Source organism: Podarcis cretensis (assembly GCF_951804945.1).
Source record: "Podarcis cretensis genome assembly, chromosome: 11".
Classification (NCBI taxonomy): Eukaryota; Metazoa; Chordata; class Lepidosauria; order Squamata; family Lacertidae; genus Podarcis; species Podarcis cretensis.
In genome coordinates this window covers 43,800,242-43,826,439 of record NC_137180.1, presented here as the reverse complement: position 1 = coordinate 43,826,439, position 26,198 = coordinate 43,800,242, and the positions used below count along the sequence as shown (strand labels likewise).

Genomic DNA, 26,198 nt, shown 5'->3' with positions numbered 1-26,198 from the left:
TTCAGGAACATCACTAGATCTTTTAGTATCCAGTTACAGATTCTTTTAAATTTTGTATATGCAGCAAAATTCTGCATTAAGGTTCTTCTAACAACAATGCATAAAAATGGCATATAGTACACAGAATTGTTGGTAAACTAAAGGTTCTCTCCATTTCAGCATAGACAACATTACTGAAAAGAATCACAAACCTGATTCACAGAACTTATAAACAAGCTTTCCAGGCTAAATGCAAAAATATATTTATTGCAAGCTCTAACACAGTCTTCTGTATACCAAACCATAATTCAGCTGAAGGTGAGACAAACAGGAACAATGCTGTCTGAGAACCATCTGAGTTTTCTTCACATTCTTGAAGGCTCAAGGTCTCTGTCTTCTAGTAAATTTATCAGCAGGCCAAAGCTGTCTTTTACTGCTTCCATATCATCCAAGGAGCAAGGCTTAAGTATCCAGCGTTTTCCTCGTGCAAGTGGTTCAAGTTCCAAATACTTTTTGATCTATTTTGTAAAAAAGCAATACAAAAAAATCAGTTGTTGTATATACTTTTTGGCTTACTTTTCTTTTCAAGACAGAAGGTGTTGGAAGAATCTTGAACGCTCATTTTTAGAATTACTTTACAGCTGTTCTTGAAATAGGTTATATGCAGTGACATGCTGGTGTTTTTTTGTTGGGGGTGAATGATCTGCTGGAAAACACCATTCTAACAATACATTCAGAAGCACAGGAAGATCTTTCAAAGAATTAGATTTAATTTATGATACAGGCCACCCCTGATTATGAAACACGTTATTTCATCTTCAGAATTAGAACTTAACTTCTAACCTGCAGTACTGTTGTTGCAAAATGCAAAATACTTATCAACAAGAGAAATATATTTTGCAAAAATATATTGAACAAGAGAAAATATATTTATCATGGTAACTTGCAGTGCACCCATTTCCTTGACAACATCATTGGAGGTGTTGATCCTATGTAATCAGATGTTTCATGTGGATGACCGTCATAGCATCATAAGTAAAAGCTGAATAAGACCCTTTAATTATTCCTCTGGACTTGCAACTTTTAAGCCCCCGGCCCACCTTTTAATTTTACACAAAATAGCAGCTAAAGATAAAATGAACGACAGTAGTGACAACATCTGTATTTGTAACTCTATAATGAATAAAAAGAGTTCATTATATTTCTAACAAGTTTGCATGTGAATGAGCAAAGTATCTTATGAATGACTTGTGGCTCAGTCAGTAGAGCATGAGACTCTTAATCTCAGGGTCCCTTCCAACTCTACAATATTCTATGATTCTATTATTCTCAGACCAATAGTCAACATATCAATGGATTTCATTAGCCTCACTTGTAATAGCAGATAGCAAAAATCTTTTTTACATTTTGTTCAAAACAATAGGAACCCATTTCATTATTTCAAGCTCTTTGGATAGTGATTAAGACCATTTAGGAGAATAATGCCTTGGCAGGCATTTCTCAAATATTTGTACAAGGCACTGAGTGTATTGCGAGGGGGGAAGGACTAAAATCTAAATATATATATAGTACTATATTTTAGGATTGCCATATTTCAAAAAGTAAAAATCAGGACTCACCCAAAGTAGTAGTAGTATTAGTAGTAGTAGTTCTTTTTACAAAAATGCCAAAAAAACCATGAAATTTCGATTGAATTGCCTAAAATCCACAAAATTCCCCCCTGGATGTCCATTCTGCGTTTGAAATCCCTGTAATGTCTGGAAAAATCCAGACCCATGGCAGACCTATGTATCTATAAAAATCTAATATACCTATGAGTAATGTATAACCCCCCTTCATGGATCACTGCCTTGCCGTGGCGAAGGGGCTTGAAGAACTCAGAGAAGCTATGAACTATGCCGAGCAGGGCACCCAAGATGAACAGGTCATAGTGGAGAGTTTTGACCAAACGTGATCCACCTGGAGGAGGAACCGGCAAGCCACTCCAGTATCCCTGCCAAGAAAACTCCATGGACAAAGACAACAGGCATATAAAAGTTATGACGCTGGAAGATGAGCCCCTCAGGTTGGAAGGCGTCCAACATGCTACTGAGGAAGAGCGGAGGGCAAGTACAAGTAGATCCAGAGCTGATGAAGCGGCTGGGCCAAAGCCGAAAGGTCGCTCAGTTGCGGATATGCCTGGAAGCGAAAGGAAAGTCCAATGCTGTAAAGAAAAATATTGCATAGGAACCTGGAATGTAAGAACCATGAACATGGGTAAGTTGGAGGTGGTCAAAAATGAGATGGCAAGAATAAATATTGACATCCTGGGCATCAGTGAACTAAAATGGACGGGAATGGGTGAATTCAGTTCGGATGACCATCATATCTACTACTGTGGGCAAGAAACCCGTAAAAGAAATGGAGTGGCCCTCATAGTCAACAAAAGAGTGGCAAAAGCTGTACTGGGATGCAATCTCAAAAATGATAGAATGATCTCGATACGAATCCAAGGCAGACCTTTTAACATCACAGTAATCCAAGTTTATGCACCAACTACTGGTGCTGAAGAAACTGAAATTGACCAATTCTATGAAGACTTACAACACCTTATAGAAGTGACACCAAAGAAGGATGTTCTTCTCATTATAGGGGATTGGAATGCTAAAGTAGGGAGTCAAGAGATAAAAGGAACAACTGGCAAGTTTGGCCTTGGAGATCAAAACGAAGCAGGGCAAAGGCTAATAGAGTTCTGTCAAGAGAACAAGCTGGTCATCACAAACACACTTTTCCAACAACACAAGAGACGACTCTACACATGGACATCACCAGATGGGCAGCATCGAAATCAGATTGATTATATTCTCTGCAGCCAAAGATGGAGAAGCTCTATACAGTCAGCAAAAACAAGACCTGGAGCTGACTGTGGCTCAGATCATCAGCTTCTTATAGCAAAATTCAAGCTTAAACTGAAGAAAGTAGGAAAAACCACTGGGCCGGTAAGATACAATCTAAGTCAAATCCCTTATGAATACACAGTGGAAGTGAGGAACAGGTTTAAGGATTTAGATTTGGTGGACAGAGTGCCTGAAGAACTATGGATGGAGGCTCGTAACATTATACAGGAGGCAGCAACGAAAACCATCCCAATGAAAAGGAAATGCAAGAAAGCAAAGTGGCTGTCCAATGAGGCCTTACAAATAGCGGGGGAGAGAAGGCAAGCAAAATGCAAGGGAGATCGTGAAACATACAGGAAATTGAATGCAGATTTCCAAAGAATAGCAAGGAGAGACAAGAAGACCTTCTTAAACAAGCAATGCAAAGAAATAGAGGAAAGCAATAGAATGGGAAGAACCAGAGATCTGTTCAAGAAAGTTGGAGATATGAAAGGAACATTTCGTACAAAGATTTCCATAATAAAGGACAAAAGTGGAAAGGACCTAACAGAAGCAGAAGACATCAAGAAGAGGTGGCAAGAATACACAGAGGAATTATACCAGAAAGAAACGGATGTCTCATATACCCCAGGTAGTGTGGTTGCTGACCTTGAGCCAGACATCCTGGAGAGTGAAGTCAAATGGGCCTTAGAAAGCACTGCAAATAACAAGGCCAGTGGAAGTGATGGTATTCCAGCTGAACTATTTAAAATTTTAAAAGATGATGCTGTTAAGGTGCTACACTCAATATGCCAGCAAATTTGGAAAACTCAGCAGTGGCCAGAAGATTGGAGAAGATCAGTCTACATCCCAATCCCAAAGAAGGGCAGTGCCAAAGAATGCTCCAACTATCGCACAATTGCACTAATTTCTCACGCTAGCAAGGTTATGCTTAAAATTCTACAAGGAAGGCTCAAGCAGTATGTGGACCGAGAACTCCCAGAAGTGCAAGCTGGATTTAGAAGAGGCAGAGGAACCAGAGACCAAATTGCAAACATGCGCTGGATTATGGAGAAAGCTAGAGAGTTCCAGAAAGACATTTACTTCTGCTTCATTGAATATGCAAAAGCCTTTGACTGTGTCGACCATGGCAAACTATGGCAAGTTCTTAAAGAAATGGGAGTGCCTGATCACCTCATCTGTCTCCTGAGAAATCTCTATGTGGGACAAGAAGCTACAGTTAGAACTGGATATGGAACAACTGACTGGTTCAAAATTGGGAAAGGAGTACGACAAGGCTGCATTTTGTCTCCCTGCTTATTTAACTTATATGCAGAATTCATCATGCGAAAGGCTGGGCTGGATGAATCCCTAGCCGGAATTAAGATTGCCGGAAGAAATATCAACAACCTCAGATATGCAGATGACACAACCTTGATGGCAGAAAGTGAGGAGGAATTAAAGAACCTTTTATTGAGGGTGAAAGAGGAGAGTGCAAAATATGGTCTGAAGCTCAACATCAAAAAAACGAAGATCATGGCTACTGGTCCCATCACCTCCTGGCAAATAGAAGGGGAAGAAATGGAGGCAGTGAGAGATTTTACTTTCTTGGGCTCCATGATCACTGCAGATGGTGACAGCAGCCACGAAATTAAAAGACGCCTGCTTCTTGGGAGAAGGGCAATGACAGGCCTAGACAGCATCTTGAGAAGTAGAGACATCACCTTGCCAACAAAGGTCCGTATAGTTAAAGCTATGGTTTTCCCAGTAGTGATGTATGGAAGTGAAAGCTGGACCATAAAGAAGGCTGATCGCCGAAGAATTGATGCTTTTGAATTATGGTGCTGGAGGAGACTCTTGAGAGTCCCATGGACTGCAAGAAGATCAAACCTCTCCATTCTGAAGCAAATCAGCCCTGAGTGCTCACTGGAAGGACAGATTGTGAAGCTGAGGCTCCAGTACTTTGGCCACCTCATGAGAAGAGAAGACTCCCTGGAGAAGACCCTGATGTTGGGAAAGATGGAGGGCACAAGGAGAAGGGGGCGACAGAGGACGAGATGGTTGGATAGTGTTTTCGAGGTTACCAGCATGAGTCTGACCAAGCTGCGGGGGGCAGTGGAGGACAGGAGTGCCTGGCGTTCTCTGGTCCATGGGGTCACGAAGAGTCGGACACGACTAAACGACTAAACAACAACAACAACAATGTATAACCAAGATACAATCTATATGCAATATTTATTTACTTGTAAAGTGATTTAAAATGGAGAAGATTAATTTTGTTAGTTAAGGTATGAATTCAATTCTTCCTTTAAAGACATACTTCAGATGAAATCCTTGACATTACCATTTAGAAAGGCAGGAGAAAGACTTTTATTTAAATTTAGATTTTTTATGATAAACATAATTTGAACACTAATGAAACAAATGGCAACAACAACATTCATCTAAACCACTTCCTTGAGTTATTAAGGAATAATAATTTAGAAGCAACTTGAAAAAATGCAATGTTAGAAGAGACACACAAGAATATGCTCCCTTTCTCCTATCTATACACTTATGATATCTTACCAAATTATCCCTTCTACATCAGTTTTATTGTGGCTAAATTAGCAACAACAGTTAGACAATGGGATTTGGATCTCTCTCTCTCTCGCTCTCAAAAAAAAAATCCTATCATAGTTAAGGCAAAGTATAATAGTATATCATTAAAAATGTAACCCACTTAGGTAATAAATTCCATAATGCTGTTCATACATACACACACTACTAAGAAGCTGAATTGAACTATAATTATAGGAATGCATGCTATGATTTTGGCTAGCTGAAAATGAAGGTTTTGCATGGATGATAGTACATTAACCGCATATTCTGAAGCAAAACGAATGACCACTGTGGCTTGTTTCAGCAAACGCAATCTGACAGCTATATTCAGAGAGGAAGCAAAAGCTGTACAAAGCATAACAAACCACGGATCTAGCGCAGCCACTTGATAACAAAGCCAGCTGGTGCTAAGCTGACAAAAATGGCTGAGTAACCTGAGATTTTCACAAACCTCTAATGTAAAGAATACTTAGCACACACACACACACCCCTCCTGGAAGAGCAGCATTCTTTGCCTCACTAATTATACAGGGGCCTGTATTTACCAAGGTAGTAAAACTACCTGATAGAATTAAGAATTTTCAAACACATTATTTGAAAATACTAAATATTAATTTGTTTGTTCTTTTACAGAGAGCAATGACTAAAAGAAAACCTTTTAGACAATCACCATTCATCCTCATTACTCAGTAACATAAATAATCAACCAGAGCCCAAATTTTTGCTTTTATTAATCTGACAGTACCCATGTTGACAGCCTAACTCATGGTATTTGCTGCAACAAGAGGAAATTTATAATTTCATGACATTCTTTGATGTTCCAAACTCTAGTAATATTACCCCCTGCTCTTGTGAACATTTTTTTTACCCTGTACACACACACGAGAGAGAGAGAGAGAGAGAGAGAGAGAGAGAGAGTGAGTTTCTTTTTGGCCACAGCGATAAAGAGAATTGGTAGTACATATAAGACTCCAATAAAGCAGTTAAAAGATTCTCCAACTTCACTCTACATTGGAGGTATAGTCATGGGAAAAAGAAAGTGCACTTTCTTTGAATTCTGTGGTTTTACATATCAGGGCATAATAGCAATCATTTGTTCCTTAGCAGGTCTTAAAATTAGGTAAACACAACCATAGATGATTGACACATGACATATTACACCATGATATAATTTATTTAACAGAAATAAAGATGGAGAAATAATGTGTGAAAAACTAAGTAACCCTTTCTGCTGCCATAGGAATTAAGAGACTAAGTAGCAGACAGGGCCTGCTAATCATATGCCCTTGCTTAATTGATCATCAGCAAGTGTGCCCACCTCTATAAAAGCCAAAGTTTTAGCAGTTTGCTGGACTGGAGCGTTCAGGTGTGTTTTAATACAATGCCAAGGAGGAAAGATGGCACAATGCTCTTAGAGAACCAAGTGCTGCTGCCCATGAAACAGGAAAAGGTTCTAAGGCTATCTCCAACCAATGTAAAGTCCATCATTCTACAGTGAGAAAGATTATTCAAAAGTGGAAAATATTCAAGACAGCTGCCAATCTTCTAAGGAGTGGACATCCCAGCAAATTCACAACAAGGAAGGTCAGACCGTGCAATGCTCAGAGAGATTGCAAAAACCCCAAGTTACATCTCAGGCTCTACAGGCCTCAGCGTGTTAAATGTTAAAGTTCATGACAGTACAATTAGAAAAAGCCTGAACAAGTATGGTTTGTTTGGAATGGTTTCCAGGAGAAAGTCTCATCTCTCTAAAAAGAACATGGAAGCATGGCTTTGGTTTGCAAAGTTGCATCTGAACAAACCACAGGACTTCTGGAAGAATGTCCTCTGGACAGATGAGAGCAAAGTGGAGATGTTTTCACAGCACCAGGTTTAGCAAAAACCAAACACAGCATAAGAGCACAAGCACCTCATACCAACTGCCAAGCACAGTGATGGAGGGGTGATTATCTGGACTTGTTTTGCAGCTACAGGACGTAGCACATATAACTATGTCCCCATTAGTCAGCATAACTGAATATTCTAAATAAAAACCCCAAATGAATGGCTCACTTCCTCCTTTCAGTACTGAATGATAAAGACTTCTGAGAAGGAAAGTCATTTATTGCAAGTAATAAAAGGAAATCATTAGAGACGGCAAATCATCTTAGAAAGGTGTGGTAACAACAATCTGGTCAAGGGGTGCCAGCAGAGGCAGATTTAGAGGAGTGTGACCAGTTTGCCTGCACTGGGCACTGAGCTGCGAGGGGGGCACCGCAACAATGACTTAGAATGGAAGGCAAGAGGTGGGGAGGGTGCGCCCAATGTTGGTATTGCACAGGGTGCTGCTGAAATGTGAGAGCCCAAAATCCGCCACTGGTGTCAGTGCTTTAGGTATAGCTACTGCTATCAGCATGCAAGATCAATGGAAGCTGATTCCTATCGTGTGTGTGTGTGTGTATGTGTGTGTGTGTGTGTGTGTGTGTGTGTGTGTGTGTAAAACAGCTCTCATTTTAACTACATGTACACTACCACCCCAGTTTTACTAACTCTGCCAATGTTGCTAAAATTGCCCTGCTCTATTTGCTAGTTGCCATTTTAAAATGTTACCTAATAGATAATGACAAATAGCACATGCATTTGAAACATTTGCTCCCAACTGGATTGTAATTGTTTATTCCACTGTCTTGATCCAGAGCATGCCACATTTACTGCATGGAGGGAACAAACTGTGAACTTGGCAATTATTCTTCAGTTGCAGTGAGTGGAGATACCCACAAATGTAGGATAACTATGATACTGGAATTCCTTTACCCAAAGCAATCTTACTATGCGCAGCACATTTTTTAAAGCCACAAAACCACACATATACTCGACGAGTTGGATCCAAAGAAGAATGAGTGGAACTCTTCTCAAGCAATGGGGGTTTCCTGGCTATAGCCCCTGAACCTGCTCAAACACTCCTGGGGATCAAGGAATCCTCTGATATGGGAGGAGGGATGAGACACAGGGAGCAGCAGGAGGAAATCAGAAGAATTTGGCAGGGATCCCTTGCGGAAGTTCCTTTCTGTTTGTGCAAGGCATTTTTGGATCCAAGCCAATACCTGCATTACAAAGCCAAATACACATATAGAGTAAGAGATGATGACAATTTTACTTAAACAGTACTGAGATCATAATTAGATATATTGTGAGATATCTCACACCTAGTGAAAAGCCGGAAGGGTGATAGCATTTAATTAGCTTATTTGTATCCCAAAGTTAAGCCTCTACTCTTGCATCCTATTTGTATTATATAAAAAAATATGAGTGGCACTAAGAATGGCACCTGGTATACAACAAAACTGGATAATATTCTGTTCACTGAAATAAGTTAATGAGTCTAAGTCCCAAACTCGAATATCAGAGACAACCAATTACCCTGTCTGAAACAAGGCTTGTAAAACTATCAGGTACTTGTAAAATGGTCTGCTACACACGAGTAATATGTTGTTTAAATGGCTTGTTTGACTAGATGCATTCACCATGAAATTGATTCTTTTAAAAGACTATTTTTAAACTAGATACAAGTTAACTGCATGGGCTGAAAATGAGAAAAAAACCTGGCATTATAAAGGGTGGGCTTCAAGTACGGGTCCAATTTTATGAGGTCGAGGGTTAGTTGAATGAGAAACTCATCAACTATAGCCATGTCCCATGCAGGAACCAAGGAGGCTGCATACCAGTAGATTATGCTGCAATTTCCATGTCAAGGGCTGTAAGGTCTAGTGTTACTTCACGACACAGCTTCCCTCTAAAACATCACAAAGACATACAATATAATGTATTTGAAAAATAAGATAAGGAACTGGGAGGAAAACACCCCCCCCCCAAATCTTTTAAACGTAGGACCAGCTTGTAAATACTATTATATTGAATATGACACAGTTTATGTGATTTCTGTGCATAGCTGACAGTTTGCAGCTTAAATCCTGGCCACAGTCAAGCACCAAAAGCGAGATACGGTGCTAAAATCATGGACAACAGTGCTTCTGAGTACAACAAGGGACCTTAAAGTGTTATAATATGGTAGCACTTTATCTCTAAACATCTCTTTAAAAAATAAGACAAAAAGGAACAAAATGACATGTGTGTGTGACTATGAAACAGAACTTAATCACCATTAGTTAAGTCGCATATACATAATTTATCAGCTATCCATAATACCTACACAACAATTTACCAAGCAAATTACCAAGCAAATATAGAGAAGAATAAGTCTGGCTGAAGCAGAACCATCATGGCATTTGTGAGGGTAAGTATTGTCTCTTTAGCCCTTTAAGGGTATTTGATAGTGCCTACAAACATATAGAGGTGATCCAGTCAACACTATCTGCTTAGAATTTCAAAAAGTTTTTGATAAAGCATCTCACCAAACTTAAGCTTAAAAGTCATGGAATAAGAGGAGATCTTCTTATGGATCAGTAACTGTGTTTTTATGTTTTTATACTGTAAACTGCCCTGTGATCCTTGGAAGAAGGGTGGTATATAAATTTAATAAAATTAATAACAACAACTATAACAACTGTGAGAACAGGATGTGGGACTAGACGGATCTTCAGCTCCATCCATCAGGGCTCTTCTTACGTTCCTTTTCTAAGCATCACTAAATTAGAACTGATGTGCTAGCTGGGCTGGAGGGAGATTGTATCTTCCCTATGAGAGATTGTGGTTTTAGGGTTGAGAGAATATGATATTTCCATAACCCAAAAGAGAGATGATTCCCACTTCCTTCAAGAGAGATCTCTAGGATCCTTCACAGCAAACGAGTCACACAGTGCATTTAACATTCTTGTAAAGATGATTGCCTGGGAAAAAAACCTATCCGCTAGTTCCTGATGTAGGATTTATGAACTAAGGTTTGTTTGTAAGAAATCCCTTATATGCCATTAGCAGCAGGACTGACCCTCTGGAAGTGATGCCGCAAAACTGTCACTCATTCAGAGCACATTCACTGTTAAGTTCATATAGCTCCAAAATGAGCAATTTGCATCCTTAGAAAGTCAACTGAACTAAAATTATTGTTTTCATTATTCTATTTGTACTCCAGAATAAGACATTTTCCCCTGGAAATGCAAGATGCCAAGTTGAAAAGAGGGTAATGGGAGTATCAGTGAAGAATAAATAAATATGTGCTACAAAAATGTTTATACGCTAGCACTGGGAGATAATGTAACAGCAAACTGTTCTGCCAACTGGAAAAGTTCAAGCTTTGGAGTAGATTCAAATTTCAAACCCCGAAAGGCTAGTCTGTGTTGTGCCACCGGATGATTAGCACCCACCAAAGAGTGCCAGCCACACTGTTTTGTTTTTAAAATAAGACCAGCTGCAGACAGATTCATGGAATGAATCTCTCTTCATCTTGTCTTTCACACCACAGGCAATGTGCCACATTGGAATCTGAAAGAGGAAACAGGCATAAGTGTCAGGAGAACAACAAGAAATGAAGCTTCAGATTACACAGAGGTAATAAAAATGCCTTGTTTCAGAGTGTGCCTAGTCCACCACAGTGAAGATAGAAAATTCAAATCAAATTGGCAAATGCAGCTGCAGAGTGATTCCCCAATGCCAGTATATGCCTAGAGTATGGTTCTTATGATTTCAGACTCAGAGGAGATGAGGAGGCCGTAGCATCATAGTTTATAATGAACTGTGATTTATATGGTCAGGATTCAAAGTATGTGTTTGTCTTAGTGGCTTTGGTTTTATCATGCAACAATGGAAGGTGGTGGTACTGTTGCATGAGAAATTCATGCCCCAAACTCTGTTCAGTGTGCCCAACTATTTACTTTTTTTTTGTATCCCGACTGGTAAGTACATTTATATTCTTTTAAAAAGTGTATGAGGATTGATCAAGGTACTGTACAGGTAATACAGAAGAGCAAATTGCCTGGGCTTACCCAAAGGGGGTGGGGAGAGAGATTTGTTCAAAAATTATACAGGTTAGGAACTGCGGAAACCTGTTGCCTTAAAGCAACAGTGAATCACACAAACACACACAAAAAACAGCACATACAAAGTTGCAGAAAGTCACAATTACGGTTTTAGAGATACACAACAAGGAGTTTGAATCATACAGTTGTTAGGATCATAGTACATGAAGGAGCTCCATGTTGCATTCTGGTGCTATATGGTGTTGTGTTGCTATGTGGCGCCCTGGCTCTGGAATTTTCTCTCCAGGGAAACCTGCCTGGTGCTGAGTGATTTTTTTAATTTTTATTTTCTTGTTTGGCACCAGATGAAGACCTTTTCATTTGCCCAGGCTTTAAGGATTGCTGACTTGCTACTTTAATTTCCAGTGTTATTTTTAAAAGTTCTGCTGTTATAAACTTATTGTTTTAATTATTTATTGTATTTTTAAAAACTGCCTGGTAAACCACACCAAACATCTCTTCAGTTGTACCAAATGTCATAATAACCCTGTTACATTTATTTATACAAAGCAGCACCCAGCAAAACAAATTGTGGCAGTAATTAGTATTTCCACACTTCCAGGGCCCCAAAGGTTTGTCTGTCTGTGAATGTGTACTCTATTAGTAAGTTAATTTTCACATAGCTTTAGGCTCTATCAGAAAACTTTGCCTGTGCTTTCCCATGGTTTGGCACTACCAAAAAAGATGCCCAGAATTTGGTTTGGCTGCAAATTCTCTGACTATTGGGACGCCAAGTCTATCTAGGACAGACATCTATAAGCCTTCTTGAGCACATCAACACTGGTAACACTTAATTTAAAAATACCTTTAGCTACTGAGGGCTGATTCACACAAGTGAATGTTCACCACTTAGTGATCGTAGCATAAAATGATATTTTGCTAGTGCAAAAGCACCATGAGAAATCTATGGGTGGGGATTTACCTAATGAGTCGTGTCAGCGGAAGCCTTTGCATGGGTGACTGGACAAAGAATTATAAAGTTAGGAGGGGCCACAAGGGTCATTTAGTCCAACCCCCTGAAGTGCAGGAACCTTTTGCCCAACGTGAGGCTTGAACCCACAGCCCTGCGACTAAGAGTCTCATGTTTTACTGACTGAGCTATCCAGGTGAGCCACTTCAAATGGCTTGGAGGACCTGATCCAGCCAGTGGGCCACCCCAATCTAAAGGATAATAAAAAAGCAAATCACCTGACCATTGAGGAGCCCTGATAGACAGAAGAAAGGAAAGGGAGAATGTATTCTTGATGGCGGAAAGCATGGTAACTATGGTAGAAACACTGTATGAGAAGAAAAATTTCACAAAGCGCTAAAACTAGAGCAAGAAAGAAGGAAAATGACAAACAACTGTGTCAAAAGCACTGAACAAGAACCATATGCTTCTTAGACAGTTAAATAAAATTAAAGTAAAAGAGTAACCATTTTGGAAAAGATTGGTAGATCACGTCTTCCGAAGTGAGGATGGGGAGGAGAATGTGTACATCCTAGTTGAGAGACAGGGCTGGTTTGATTGATGTTTCTTCTGCTTATTTGCAGATGTTCCCAATACAGTTGTGCCTCGCAAGACGAAAAGAATCCGTTCCACGAGTCTCTTCATCTTGCGGTTTTTTCGTCTTGCGAAGCAAGCCCATTATCGGCTTAGCGGATTAGCGCTATTAGCGGCTTAGCGGATCAGCTGATAAGCGGCTTAGCGGATCAGCTGTTAAGCGGCTTAGCGGATCAGCTGTTAAGCGGGTTAGAAAAAGGGGGGGAAAGGGGGGGAAAACACAGGAACTCGCAATACATTTTCGTCTTGCGAAGCAAGCCCATAGGAAATTCGTTTTGCGAAGCACCTCCAAAACGGAAAACCCTTTCGTCTAGCGGGTTTTCCATCTTGTGAGGCATTCGTCTTGCGGGGCACCACTGTATGTTTTCAGTGCAATTGCGTTTTTGTTTTCTGCTGTTTTACTACGATTTTGCTATGCTTTGATTGTTTGATTGGAGGCATTTGGGTCAAAAAGTAGTATATAAATTAGTCATAACACAGCAGTATGTTTTTTGTATATTGTAGTATGTTTACATGAGAGGCTACACAGATTTCCTAAGGTGGAAGTTTGTTTCAGCATCAGAAAATACATGAAGCATCCTGTCTGGTTTTGAAGGCTGGAATAAAACAAAAACAAAATATAACAAGAAACGAGTGGGCTGTGAGGAGTGCCCAGATCAGAAATGATGTAGCCAAGCTGGAAGGACTAAACAAATGTACAGTATATGATTGCCAAAAATTGCAAAAGATGTGCAGTACAGAATATGAATTTGAGGCAGAGGCAAGGAACCAGAAACTGTTCAACAGTTAGGACAATTAATACTTGCGTATGTTTTGAACACACACAGCAAGAATTGCAATTCCCATATCAGAGTCATTTTCAAAGAGGTTCAAAAATATTTCTCAGTTCATCCCAGCCAAGATGAATAATGGGAGGTTTATTTTACATGGATCATCTGCCATCCTATCTGCAGCTTGTGTCAATGCAAGGCAGACAAGCAACTCGGCAAAATTAATGCACCCTAAAAACCCAGACTGTCTGTAACATTTGATTCTATTGGAGACTGCAAAGTCTCCATTACATCCTGGAAGTATTAGCTTCATAATATTATCATTTTGCCGTGACAATTAACTTCACTAACATAGTAGCTATGAAGCTGCCAAGTCATTCCTGGAAGAACTGCTGGGGACGAAACACAAATATACATATGCTAACAGAACAGAGATGTACCATTAATTTCTGCCAAAAAGTGCCATGATTCAATGAGTTTTAAATATTAACACCATACATGCTGAAGAGACAGTCTGCTAAAATGTTAAATTATTTTTCCTACTGTAATTGTGGTAGTTGGTCTCCCCTCTGCTACTTTATCACTATGCATGAGATGGCACAGTGCCCTCTTGCTTAGCTATCAACTTCATTTTTCTGAATTCTATATCTTCATTGAATTATTTTCAGAATTATTTTTTATGCAGATAACATCAAAGCAAAGCAGATTTGAATAAACTTGGCATCTGCATTTTTGAAGTAATATGGTCAATACTGATGTTGCCCTATCTATTTTAGTAGTACAGCTGGTGAACACTTGTTGAGGGATTGAACAAAGTCATTTTAATATACGTTAGTATTGGGATGCATCTAGATTAAGTTGTTGTAAGGTTAAACAGAGGTGAAGTGGATTAAATTACAAAGGCGGAATACGATGGAAGATTCAGTGTCTGAAGCCAAGGAAAATCTGTGCAATAGAGCCAGGTGAACTCAAGAGCCATTTCAAGAATACAGTAACCCATTTCAAGTGTAAATTTTTTGAGTGATAAGGGAGCACAGCAAGTTAGTTCACTAGCTGTGACTTCATGTTTACAGGAAAAGGAGATGCAGTTCACTACTCAAATGCTGAATTGCTCATGTGAGCAGCTATTGGTATAACTGAGCACTGTCTGAATGAGCATAGTAGAAACATCACATTTTTCTTTTGATAACCATATGGAGAGCAAGGCACTTGCATGTTTACAGAAAGTCGGATCATGAATACGTGGACAATACAGATAGTAGAGGCCACTTCACATGTTATGTAGTCTGACTTTGCATGGTGGGACGTTCTTTTGCTCTGTGGAGCAGGACATGAGGAAAGTCTGACTGGTAACTATAACAAGTTGCCTATCAAGTACCAGGCTCTTGCTTCTGACTATTTGTTTGTTTCTTATAAGTGCTCTTCACTGGCCGTATTTGGGCATTTTGCCTCATGTGACTACAACCATGCAAGGCAGGTGAGTGGGTCCACTTGCCCATCCTGCATAAGCCCCTGCACCCCACAGCCAAAGAGATGCTGGTTGTGTTTATCAGCTGCAAGCCTATGTTCAGGAGGCTGCTTCACTGTAGATGTGCCTAGCCCCATTCCCTTGCCTCATGCAATTATAATTGTGTGAGGCTGAATGTTTCTTCAATTGGAAGGGAAGACTAGCTTATATAGGGGAAAGTTGGTAGGCCAGGTGATTAGGGCTTTTGTATTATTTCTCTTAAATAGATATAGATGATAGAGATAGAGATATAGATATGCCCCCACTCTACAAATTGCACTCAAGGCAGTTTAAGATACTATAAGACACATTATAAAAGACTAATACAACATATTACAATGTTGTTAATTCCAGCCATATGAAATCATGTCAGAAGGAAGAGCAGAGCCATAAAATGTAATATATTACCAGAGTCGGAAGGAAAACAAAAAGTATTTAAGCAACTGACTGTGCCCAACTAAATTACATCAAATTGCAAGATGTCAGGAAGATCTCCTTGGGGGAAAAGCTGTACAGTCCATGAGCAACCATGAAAGAGGTCCCACCTGCCCCCCCCCCCCCGCCAATATCTGCAGGTGGGAGCGCTATGAAGGTCTCAGTTGTGATGGAGGTTCTAAGGAAGCAAGTGAATCTTGTGATTCTGAACTTTGGAAAGTTGTCAGGAGTGCACAGACAGTATAAACAGTCAAGAAAGTGCTCCAAGGCATACATAGGATCCAGGTTCCCATCACAAAGTATTTACAGCCTCGGTTTAAATATTGGAGGGGAAAAGGGGGTCCAGTTGACAAAGAGAATGGCAAAGGTAACAAGTGACAACAGGTTATGTAAATGGAACAAATCCACATTCCTTCTGTTTATATGTTTGATGTCACTGTATGTTTTTAGGAGGTTTAAGATAAGTTACAACACATACAGTAAATGCATCTCAATAGCTATATTTAAATAGGCTCTATGATGCCACTCCCAAATCACATAACAGATACTGCAAGCCTGTCCCCACAATATCAGTTTAATTCCACCCACTTGCAGCCACTCAAACAAAAATGTTCCCTAAGCTTCAGGCTTTTTTGTAGAAGGACCTGCACATAAAAGAGCTAAGAGAGGTGCATATATACTGAATAATAAGGACTGAAAAGTAAGCCGCAGTGAGGTGGTGGGAAGTCATGGGTGGAAAAATATTTGTATGGGTAGATGTACTGTATAATGTATTAATTTAAGAATTTATGTTGTAAATAACTCAAGAATATATGTATGTGTACAATCTATACTCAATAAAAATTAAACATAAAAAAGAAATAAAGACTGAAAAGTAATGAGCCAGGTTTGTGCCTTTGCTTCACATTTACAACTGTCTGAAAAATCAAAGTGTAGACTATTAATAGCCTGAACAGATGTTCAAAAGATAGCTAGGGCTTCTGTTTGGCACCAAATCAATGTGATAAGATACTAAAACCTATTAACAATGAACAAATTAAAGAATAATGTGGAAAAATAAACCATCTAGAAAGAAAATGAGAGAGACCATAACATTTGATCAGAAAGTTAATATATTTTTATTACTGCCTGGCAGCAGACTAGTAATAGACAAATTAAAATGTGTGCAGCAAACTGGGAGTTCAGCTACATGATAGTGAAGATGACTCCAGACAGCCCAATATTTATAGCAAATGAAAATGAATTTGACTAGACTTGGCATCAAGATATTTTCCTTTATGTCTTACATTTATACCTGTGCTTGGAAATCCTAGAAGAACCAAAAGGCTACTGAAAACCATACAATTATGGGTGAGAATAAGTCACAACAAGGAGTTTTCACTGTATGTGAATATTTCAAACTGTCATGACAAATCCATGACTAGATGATAGGCTTATATGGAACAAATCATTTCAGTACTCAAATATACAACACAATGACAGCTAGTTTTATAAAGGCAATTTATAAATGCACATGTTAATAAATGCCAAAGGTTATGAAGCATTTGGAGTCCTTTTAGGAGGGCAGCTAAGCTAAAGTTTAGCTTATCATGTTATCTGAACCTAGGATAGTAGTTAAGGTCCCTTCTTTCTTTACCATGATCTGCAGCCAAGAAGAAACAATTTGCTCAAGCATGATCCTAGTCTGGGTGACAAGCTAAGCCAAATGTTAGCTTAGCTGCTGCCCTGCACTGAGCTAGAACGTCTAGGGAGGAGAAAAGCAGCTGTAATTTCCTCCTTGGGAGCCAGCGTATTTGTGCCAGCCATGGTTTGGCTTAGCGTTATGTGTGAGTGTAGTCAGTACCCGATATCAGGGTACATTAATCTAACCAACTGAAAACAGAACGTATGTAAAAGAATGTAAAACAATATGCTCAATATACTTAAGTACAAATTCTAGAACAGTTTCACATCAAGAAGAATCTACTTGGATACTAGAAATATCCTAATCTGTTCAGAAGGAAACCCTTTTAATTTCCATCTGTTTCAAAGGAAGTTAAAGTACATCTGTGGATCAATTACACTGAAATACTAAGAGCACCTCATGTTGGCTAGATCATGCCAGTTGTGTTTTGTATACATATTCCAATATTGATTTTAAACATTATGCAAGAGATGGATAGACAAGCAACAACAGTTCCTATAACCCATATATATGTATTTTCCACTTCCTCTCTTAGTTACAATTCTGATATTTCAAAAAATGCATTGGGAATTATCAATTAATATACATCCATAACAATGTTTGAAGCTGCATTTTATAACACATAAACACATTAAAGGGAGCCAGGCTCTTATCATACGCCAGTTGCAGAAATAGACTAAAGCATGTGGTACAAGCCCACAAAATGGTTTATGTTATATTGCTCTTTGTGTTTTAAAGCCCAATATATGTCTGAAATTTTTAAAACATCAGAGTAAAGCAACGTAACTAAATACATGAGGTCAATGACTGTGATTCAACTCTTCCACTGATCTTAACTGAGGACTTAAGAAAAGGAGCCAAGGAAAGTAATGGGGAAATTGTATTTGTCTGACCTTGTGACAGATCTGTTAAAGCTATGAGCAACTTGACAGGTAACATCTGGGTTTACCGACTATGGGAATTTGGAAAGTTGCCATGCCCTTAACTCTTCTATTATAAACCAATCTTCTGGTGGCTGCTTTAAAAAACAACAACAACCAAAAGAAGTTCCAGGAGGTCGAAACATAACTATTCTTATGGGGGGGAAACCACCATTCACAGTCTTCCTGGATGCTTTTGCTTTCAGCGGGTGGGTTTAAATGGCAGTATGCAACATGCTGGAGGTGTTCAGCTGTCTAAAATGGAAAGGAACTGAGTAATGCATATATCATTTCCCTGTTCCCTTTGTTTACAATACTGCTTCTAGTTTAGCACTCTCAGAAGCAACGTGAAGGGGCTAATGCCACAGTCTGAAGTGGCAGGAAAGCCAAAGCAGACTCTATGAAAAATGAACCATTCATCTCTTTGCATTAAAACAGATCCTTCTCTATTTGTAACCTCTTCATCTCCCTACCCACAAACAGAAACTTTTAACACCTTTAAATTGCATGCCTGGGAATTAGTTTACCAAATTGATTTGAGATCTTAACTTGGAGTTGTTTCCAATTCTGGTCCTACTCAAAGTAGACTTACTGAAATGAATGAACCTAAATTAGTCAGGTCCACTAACTACAATAGGCTTACTCTGAGCAGGGCTAATACTGGATACCATCTTTTGTAATCAGTATTATTACCTATAGGAGCTGATTTATTTTAGTAATTAGCTTATTTTTCTTTCAGTGGTAATTTACATAAGGGTGGCCAGCCAACATAGTAAGTAATCACCACGGCTTGTCCTGATACTATTTTCTTCGTAGAATAAGCCCTCTATCCCCCAATGATGCCAGGACCAAATGAATGCTTTCCCAGACACAGAGACAATGTATTTTTTCAACTGCATCTCTATTAATTCCTCCAAGGTGACTTGATAGAACACCATAAAATTTTATAACAAAATCCTTGAGATTCATGTTCCAATTCTCTGAAGAAATAAACCAAAATGGACAGCATTCAGGTTTTGGAAATTTGTTTACCGACTACTGTCCATGCAACAAGCATAAGCCGCATTAAAAGTACTACCACATATAGACATCTACAAAATTTATTTCAGCATATAAACAGCATACACAGTTGTATTTAAATTAAGATATCCTAGATTTGGGATAGGTTTTTAAAAATAATAATTACAAAATCCTCCAACCTAATGCCTGGTGGAATTATTATACCTGAAATGGGCATTATTGTGTTTTACACATATCCACTAAACCAAAGAGGCTTACTAAAAGTTACCAGCCACAGCCAAAGCCAAATTTCAAACACCACTGTGGTCCCTCCCCCAGCTAATGAAATTGGGGCACTATTGTTCCACAGAGCTGCTTGATGTCCACTATGTGGGAAATGTACATAGAGATAAGCATTTTCTTTTATTAAATATAAAATCATAAAGCAAACAATGTGTGAGAGTTACCTTGTTCCCCAATTATCCACTTTCTCTTAGGCAGATGAAGTTAATTTCACTGTAGACAGTGTTGGAAAGTTTCCAGAAATGGAATTCACTCAGATAGAAGAGGCACTTGCTTTGGCTGTTAGAGTCAGAGAGTTTAGCCATGCAAGACTGGCACTTGTCTGTATTTGACTTGACGCTGAATTCTGATATTTTTTTTGCAGTGACAATGCAAGAAGAGACAGATAGCAAGGAGACAGCAGAAGAGGAGGAGAAGGTGTGAGGAATGTGGAAATATGGAGCTTTTTGCTTTTTCTTAGAGCAAATGGACAGATATACCCTGTTCAAGCTGCCCAAGACCAGATGCCAGATACCCAAAGGTGGGATTACATCAGAACCTGACATCTCTAATGGCTTTAGTGCCCTGTTACTTAAGAGGACCACATAGGTAGAAGTGGGTTGCCAAACTAATGGACAGAACACATACATGCATTAATTCTACAAGTTTACAAGGATAGTTAGATTTAGGGGAGAGGGAAAGACAATGCATAGTTCCTATGACCTACCTGATTAGGGATACCAGTTCTGCAAGCAGGGCATCTTGGGCAGAAATAAGCTAAAAATGAAGCTATTTGTAGCAACTTCCTTTGTTATAGGTAAAGTGTGCAAATAAAAGGCAATACATGTTAAAAATGAAGCAAAAGAATCTTAAAACTCTACACAGTGTCAGCTAATACATTAATCAATGCTATGTCTAGAAGACTCTTTTTGTTGTTTAAGTCCAAAGGTCATACCAAATCTAGCAAACTATTTGATATTGTATCACAGAATCAACGTAAAAGTGACAACATAATCTCAACCAACATTAACACACAGGATGCCAACAAACCGTTCTTTCCCCATTTCAGCACACAAAGAGCAGCGTGCATAACAACTTTAACACTAGACTGTTCGAAATGGTTCAGAGCCTAATTAACAGACTGCCACTAGCTATTCCTGGCTGCCTATCAGCAAAACTATGTCAAATGGCTCACTTCTGTATTATCGTGCCCAATTAGAAACATGCAATGTGTTTTCTTTTTTCTCCTGAAGATTTATTCACAGAGAGAATGCCCCTTCCTGCAACTGCACCTCCAGAAGTCAAAAGGAACCAACCACAGAAGAGCTGGCCCAACTGAAGGATGCTCAGGTCCTCCCTGAAGGCTTGCCACAGGCATCTGGTTGGCCACTATGAGATTAGGATGTTGGATTATGCGGGCCATTGGCCTGACCCAGCAGAGTCTTCTCATGTTCTTATAAGAAAACTAAACAAGTATTTCAATGTTTGGTCTCCAGTACAGACGCAGGTGGCGCTGTGGGTTAAAGCCTCAGCGCCTAGGACTTGCCGATCGAAAGGTCGGCGGTTCGAATCCCTGCGGCGGGGTGCGCTCCCGCTGCTCGGTCCCAGCGCCTGCCAACCTAGCAGTTCGAAAGCACCTCCGGGTGCAAGTAGATAAATAGGGACCGCTTACCAGCGGGAAGGTAAACGGCGTTTCCGTGTGCGGCTCTGGCTCTGGCCAGAGCAGCGATGTCACGCTGGCCACGTGACCCGGAAGTGTCTCCGGACAGCGCTGGCCCCTGGCCTCTTAAGTGAGATGGGCGCACAACCTCAGAGTCTGTCAAGACTGGCCCGTACGGGCAGGGGTACCTTTACCTTTTTATATTTGCAAGTGAAAATACCTTCCGCTATGTGTAGCCAATAACCTGACATAGTACGGGGCAGCTTCCAAAATGAGTATGTCTGTGTATGCTACAATTCATTATTGTAAGAAATAGAATTACTTTACAAAATAGTACAGGTGTATTTGGATCCTTAAACACTGCACCATGATGAACACTCTCCCAATGAAGACTCTGTAGAAAGGGGTTCAGTTACTGACTGTTTCTCATCCACTAACAATTTGGATGACTATTACTTCTGTGAAATTCTAGCTCCAACAGCTATAACAGAATATGAATGAAATTTACCAGGTTTTGTTCTCTGTGCACTACTGGCCTAAAAAAAAAAAAAAAAGTATAAACTCACAAGGTAATGGTGTTATCAATGCTCAGAAGCAGGTCAACTAAGGGCTAAAATAAATTTAGCACTGGGTTATTTCTGCTTGGGTCTCCAGATTTTTTCCATTTCAAGAAAGTTGGGGAACCCAGACTTCCTCCCCCCCCCCTCATCTAAATCTTTTCTGCTGAGGAAGAAAAATATGGATACACCAAGTGGCACTATGTGGTTTTGATTTTTTTAGGGTGTGCAAGGTTGAAGGGGAAAGTTTAAACACCCTCTCCTCCAGTACAACAGTTCCAGTCAGAATTAGGGGGACCCACAGCTGCTTTTAAGTTGGGGGGGGGGCAGGAAAGGAAAAAATGTTTGGAGATCCAATCACAGATCCCGTAAGTCACATCCAGTTTGTTCCCAGGACCACCCAAGCCAACAGCAGCAGCAGCTGTTGTGATACAGTGAAGCTAGTTATGCCAGTATTACTTAATTAAATGACTGAGCAGGCCATCACCCTTCTCTGACTTTCTATTCTGTGGTCTTCACCCATTTTTACATCCCTGACACTCTCTGGTGGATGCCAACGCTCTAGGCTCAGCACCACATGCTTCTTTATGATTTATTTAAAAAGATTTTTGCCCTGCTTCAGGTAGCTCGCCACATAGTTAAAACTTCACTATCTTCTTATATTAAACAATTAAAATCCCAACAAACAAAGGCAGCCATAAAATCATTTCAAAACACAGCATATCACTGCAAGAAAACCCAAACAGGCTTCAGGACAGATTTAATTCCCTGAAGGCCAACTTAAAACAAGTAGACTCCCCATAGCCTCCAATGACTGATTGAGCTACTAGCGTACACTACAACTATCTGGAAGCAATGATCAGCAGGGTAGAGGGGAGAAGGAACAGATCTGGGCCGCTTAACCAGACTTAGTGAGCTTGGTGTGTTTCATGGGTGGCCTACTCAAGAACAGATAGCTACATCATAGGTAAAGTCTGCCTGCAAAGAAGACAGATCTTTTCTTGTAGCTGGTCCAAGATTATGCAACCACAGGGATCAAGAAATCTCATAAACTTCATTCTAAGTGAAAGGAACCATCTCTCTTACTGATATGCCCCTAAGAGCAAGCAGCTGTTCTCCACCTCCACAAGAGGAAAAAACATGCAGGGGGTGGAGGGGTGGGGAAATCACCTTCTCGTGAGGAGGGAAAAGTATGTGTGGGAAATCACCCTTTGCTACATACAAAATCCCCTTCAAGGGGCAGGGAGATGTGAACTAACCACACCTGAACGCCTCCATAGTACTAGTACAGTAACACTTTGCATAGAATAATCTGTACACAGAGGAATGTGTGCAATCTCACAACGTTACAGCAATAGCACGATGAATCAAATGAAGCTTTTAGCCCAATAAGCACAACTCTATTTTGTAACTGACCTCTAATTGAAGAAATGCAAAACTTGTTTCTGGTGTTATACTAGAATCTGAAATGTCTCTACATACTGAAGAAATGAATTATTTTCAATCCTTCCACTCTTACCCGGGAGCAATGTCTGCTTGTCACTTAGATACCTGCTCATAAAGAATATAAGTAGTAACAAGTTGATTTAAACAATTTATTGCCAAGAGTAGAAGCAGAATATTGTATTTGTCTGCCAAGCTGATTAACCACCATAAACAAGCCTATGCCCTTTAGGTTTAACATGACCACACCTCATAGCTATGTTACAAAAGAAAATACATCTTTCAAACTCACTTTACATAAAGAATGTATTTCTACTTACTGGCCTAGATATTTAAAGTACTTAGTGGAATGTGATTATATTGTTTCCCATTCGCAGAATCTGCAAGTTTGTTAGCAGCAAATCTATAATACATTATCACCCTACCCCATAATTGTGACTGGTCTTGAAAAACTCTGTATGCATGCACATGTTTTCTAGGGAAAGTTATTATGTATGCTTGGATAGTTACTAATGGCAGATCTTGATATCAAGATGCCCAATTCTTACTGAATGAAAAACAAGGTCAGATTTCTTACATGATAGTAGAACTGTTGTGTTTTATCCACAGAAAACATTGAAGCCAATCATCTTTGTTTATTGCTGTTTAGTTTATTTATTGTGAAAGTTCAGGAGGGTTGGCACTCAGAAGTAGTATGATATAAAAGCCAAAGTTTGAATCCAGCCATGTAAATTTGTCTATACTGGTCTTGTGTATACTTCACAATAAACCATAGTTAATGGTTTGCACTTCGAGGCCCCCAGGATCCCACCCCCCTTGAAATAACTTCACCCTGACACTTATTTTAGTTTAAATTTTGGGCAGATTTTGGCCACAACTTTATTTAATACAACCATGTGAGCAGTATTGGCTCCAAACTATAACTGACTCCACCTTTCTGATTGGTAGTCTAAAAGGGTAAACCACACGAGGGAGCAACATTGATGAAGACCAACCGAAGCTCCCCCTGGGGTTCCTGTGGTCCTGGCATGGCCCTAGCCCCTCAAGCGGACTTCGGACGAGATCCAGGACCCCCCGATTCCTTTACTGGAATACCCTGTTCCTAGAGGGGCAGGTGATGGCTGCACCTCCCCTCCCCTACATTTCAATGAGCCAATGCCTAACCACCACCTTACAAGTTGTGACGATTGCTGAGGGGGTAGGCGAAAACCAAGTGGCTACAGCCAATCTGCCAAATGGAAAAATTCCTACCCAGCTCCTGTTCCAAAACAGGCGACCCAAACCAAAGCAAGGCCAAAGCAACACTGCCTAACACAAGGGAGGGGGGCGGGTGTTCAGCAGCAAGAAGCAAGTGCCCCAATTACATCACGCTGCCGTTCTTAACAGCCCTTGGGATCACGCCACCCCCCAGGCGATTGGCCCAGACAGCCTGGCATGATCCCAGGGCTATGGCTAGGGCTTGGGTTACACCCCTCCAACTAAATTAACCCTTGGTGTGCCCTGAGTGCCCGTGCGCAACCAGGACCCTCAATTAGGAGGATCCTATTTGCAATGAGTATGCACAGGAAGTTGGATAGTCACCTGTCATGGATGCTTTAGTTGAGATTTCTGCATTGCAGGGAGTTGAACTAGATGACCCTTGCAGTCTCTTCAAACTCTACAATTCCATGAGTCTATGAAACCATGATCTCTAGCTTAGCATTATGTCTGAACTGAGGATCATGGCTTGTTTTGCTTACTACTACTACTACTAAAAGGGACGCGGGTGGCACTGTGGGTAAAACCTCAGCGCCTAGGACTTGCCGATCGCATGGTCGGCGGTTCGAATCCCCGCGGCTAGAGGGCTAGAGACAAATGTGACAAATAAAACAAATACAAATCAGGGATGTAGCCAAGAAGTAACTAAAAGCAGCAGTTGGAAAACAAAATGCTTGATCGATTCTTGCCTTAGAGATTCCCTACATCCCTATGTATTACTATAATCTCTACAATCAGGAAGACTGTAATATTTAGCATATATATAGTGCCTTTGAGTGTTCAAAGTACTTCATTTACATATTTTGTCATTCTTTCAACAACCCTGTAAGGTAGTTCAGTATTATTATGACCATATTGCAGGAGGAGGGGTCAAGAGAATGTGTTGCTTGCTTGCTTAGTAGCAAGCAACTACTGTAATGAGTTCATGGTAAATTCAATAGTTGAACCAAGGACTTCCTGTTTTCTAGCCCAATCTCTTAGCCACTATGCTATATTAGATGCAGTATGGTATCACCCATATTTGCCCTTAAAGGTGGATAACTGATTACTATCGGCTAGAGTCCCAGGGCTATGTAGATTACAAACATCAGATGCAATATGCAGTCACATGATTCCCAAAACAACCACTGTGCAGCTATGCTGTTGGCATTTATGCAACTTAACATCGGTTATACCTCTTATTTTAATATAATTCAGGCGCACCGCATTCCCATTGTTCAATGAAGCTTATTCCCAAGTGAATGTGTATGTATATATATGTACCTGAAGAAAGTCTCATTTAATTTCATATGACTTCCTTCTAGGGAGACAATGGCTAGGATAGTGCGGCACATTACTTGAAAAATTGAGCTTGTCAAACAATTGTTCATTAAAGATATACAACATAAAATGTTACCTCATTCCAAACTACAACTCAGCTTCCCGGATTAGCTAAAACAGCACATGAATAGTAAACAGCTTCAGTTTACATGTGCAAATTAAATGTTCCCCATCACAGCTGTGTAACCTCATTCTTCAAATGGTGCTTCCAATGATGACAGAAAATGGTAGTACAAATGATTAAAACATTCTGAAAAGTCATGAGCCAGAATAGAATCCAACTGTCAAAGTATAAGCAATGTCCTGACTTCATTACAGTGGGCCAAACTGCAGAGCTACCTGGCTCTTCCCCCCCCTCCACATTTCTGCACAAGAATGTACACTGTCACTTTCAAAATACACTTTAAGTATTTTGCATTTATCATAGAATCATAG

At 39.9% G+C, this 26,198-nt stretch overlaps 1 protein-coding gene across 6 annotated transcripts in view; it reads right to left on the bottom strand.

Moving 5' to 3' along the window:
* Positions 1-226: 226 nt before the first annotated feature.
* Positions 227-26,198, bottom strand: part of ARL15 (ARF like GTPase 15) — a 191,956-nt gene continuing 165,984 nt past the window's right edge. For all 6 annotated transcript variants that reach the window (XM_079995139.1, XM_079995138.1, XM_079995140.1 and 3 more), the window contains one exon: positions 227-497. In XM_079995139.1, coding sequence (XP_079851265.1) covers positions 345-497 — 153 coding nt within the window. In that variant the 3' untranslated portion in view covers positions 227-344. The remainder of the gene's footprint in view (positions 498-26,198) is intronic.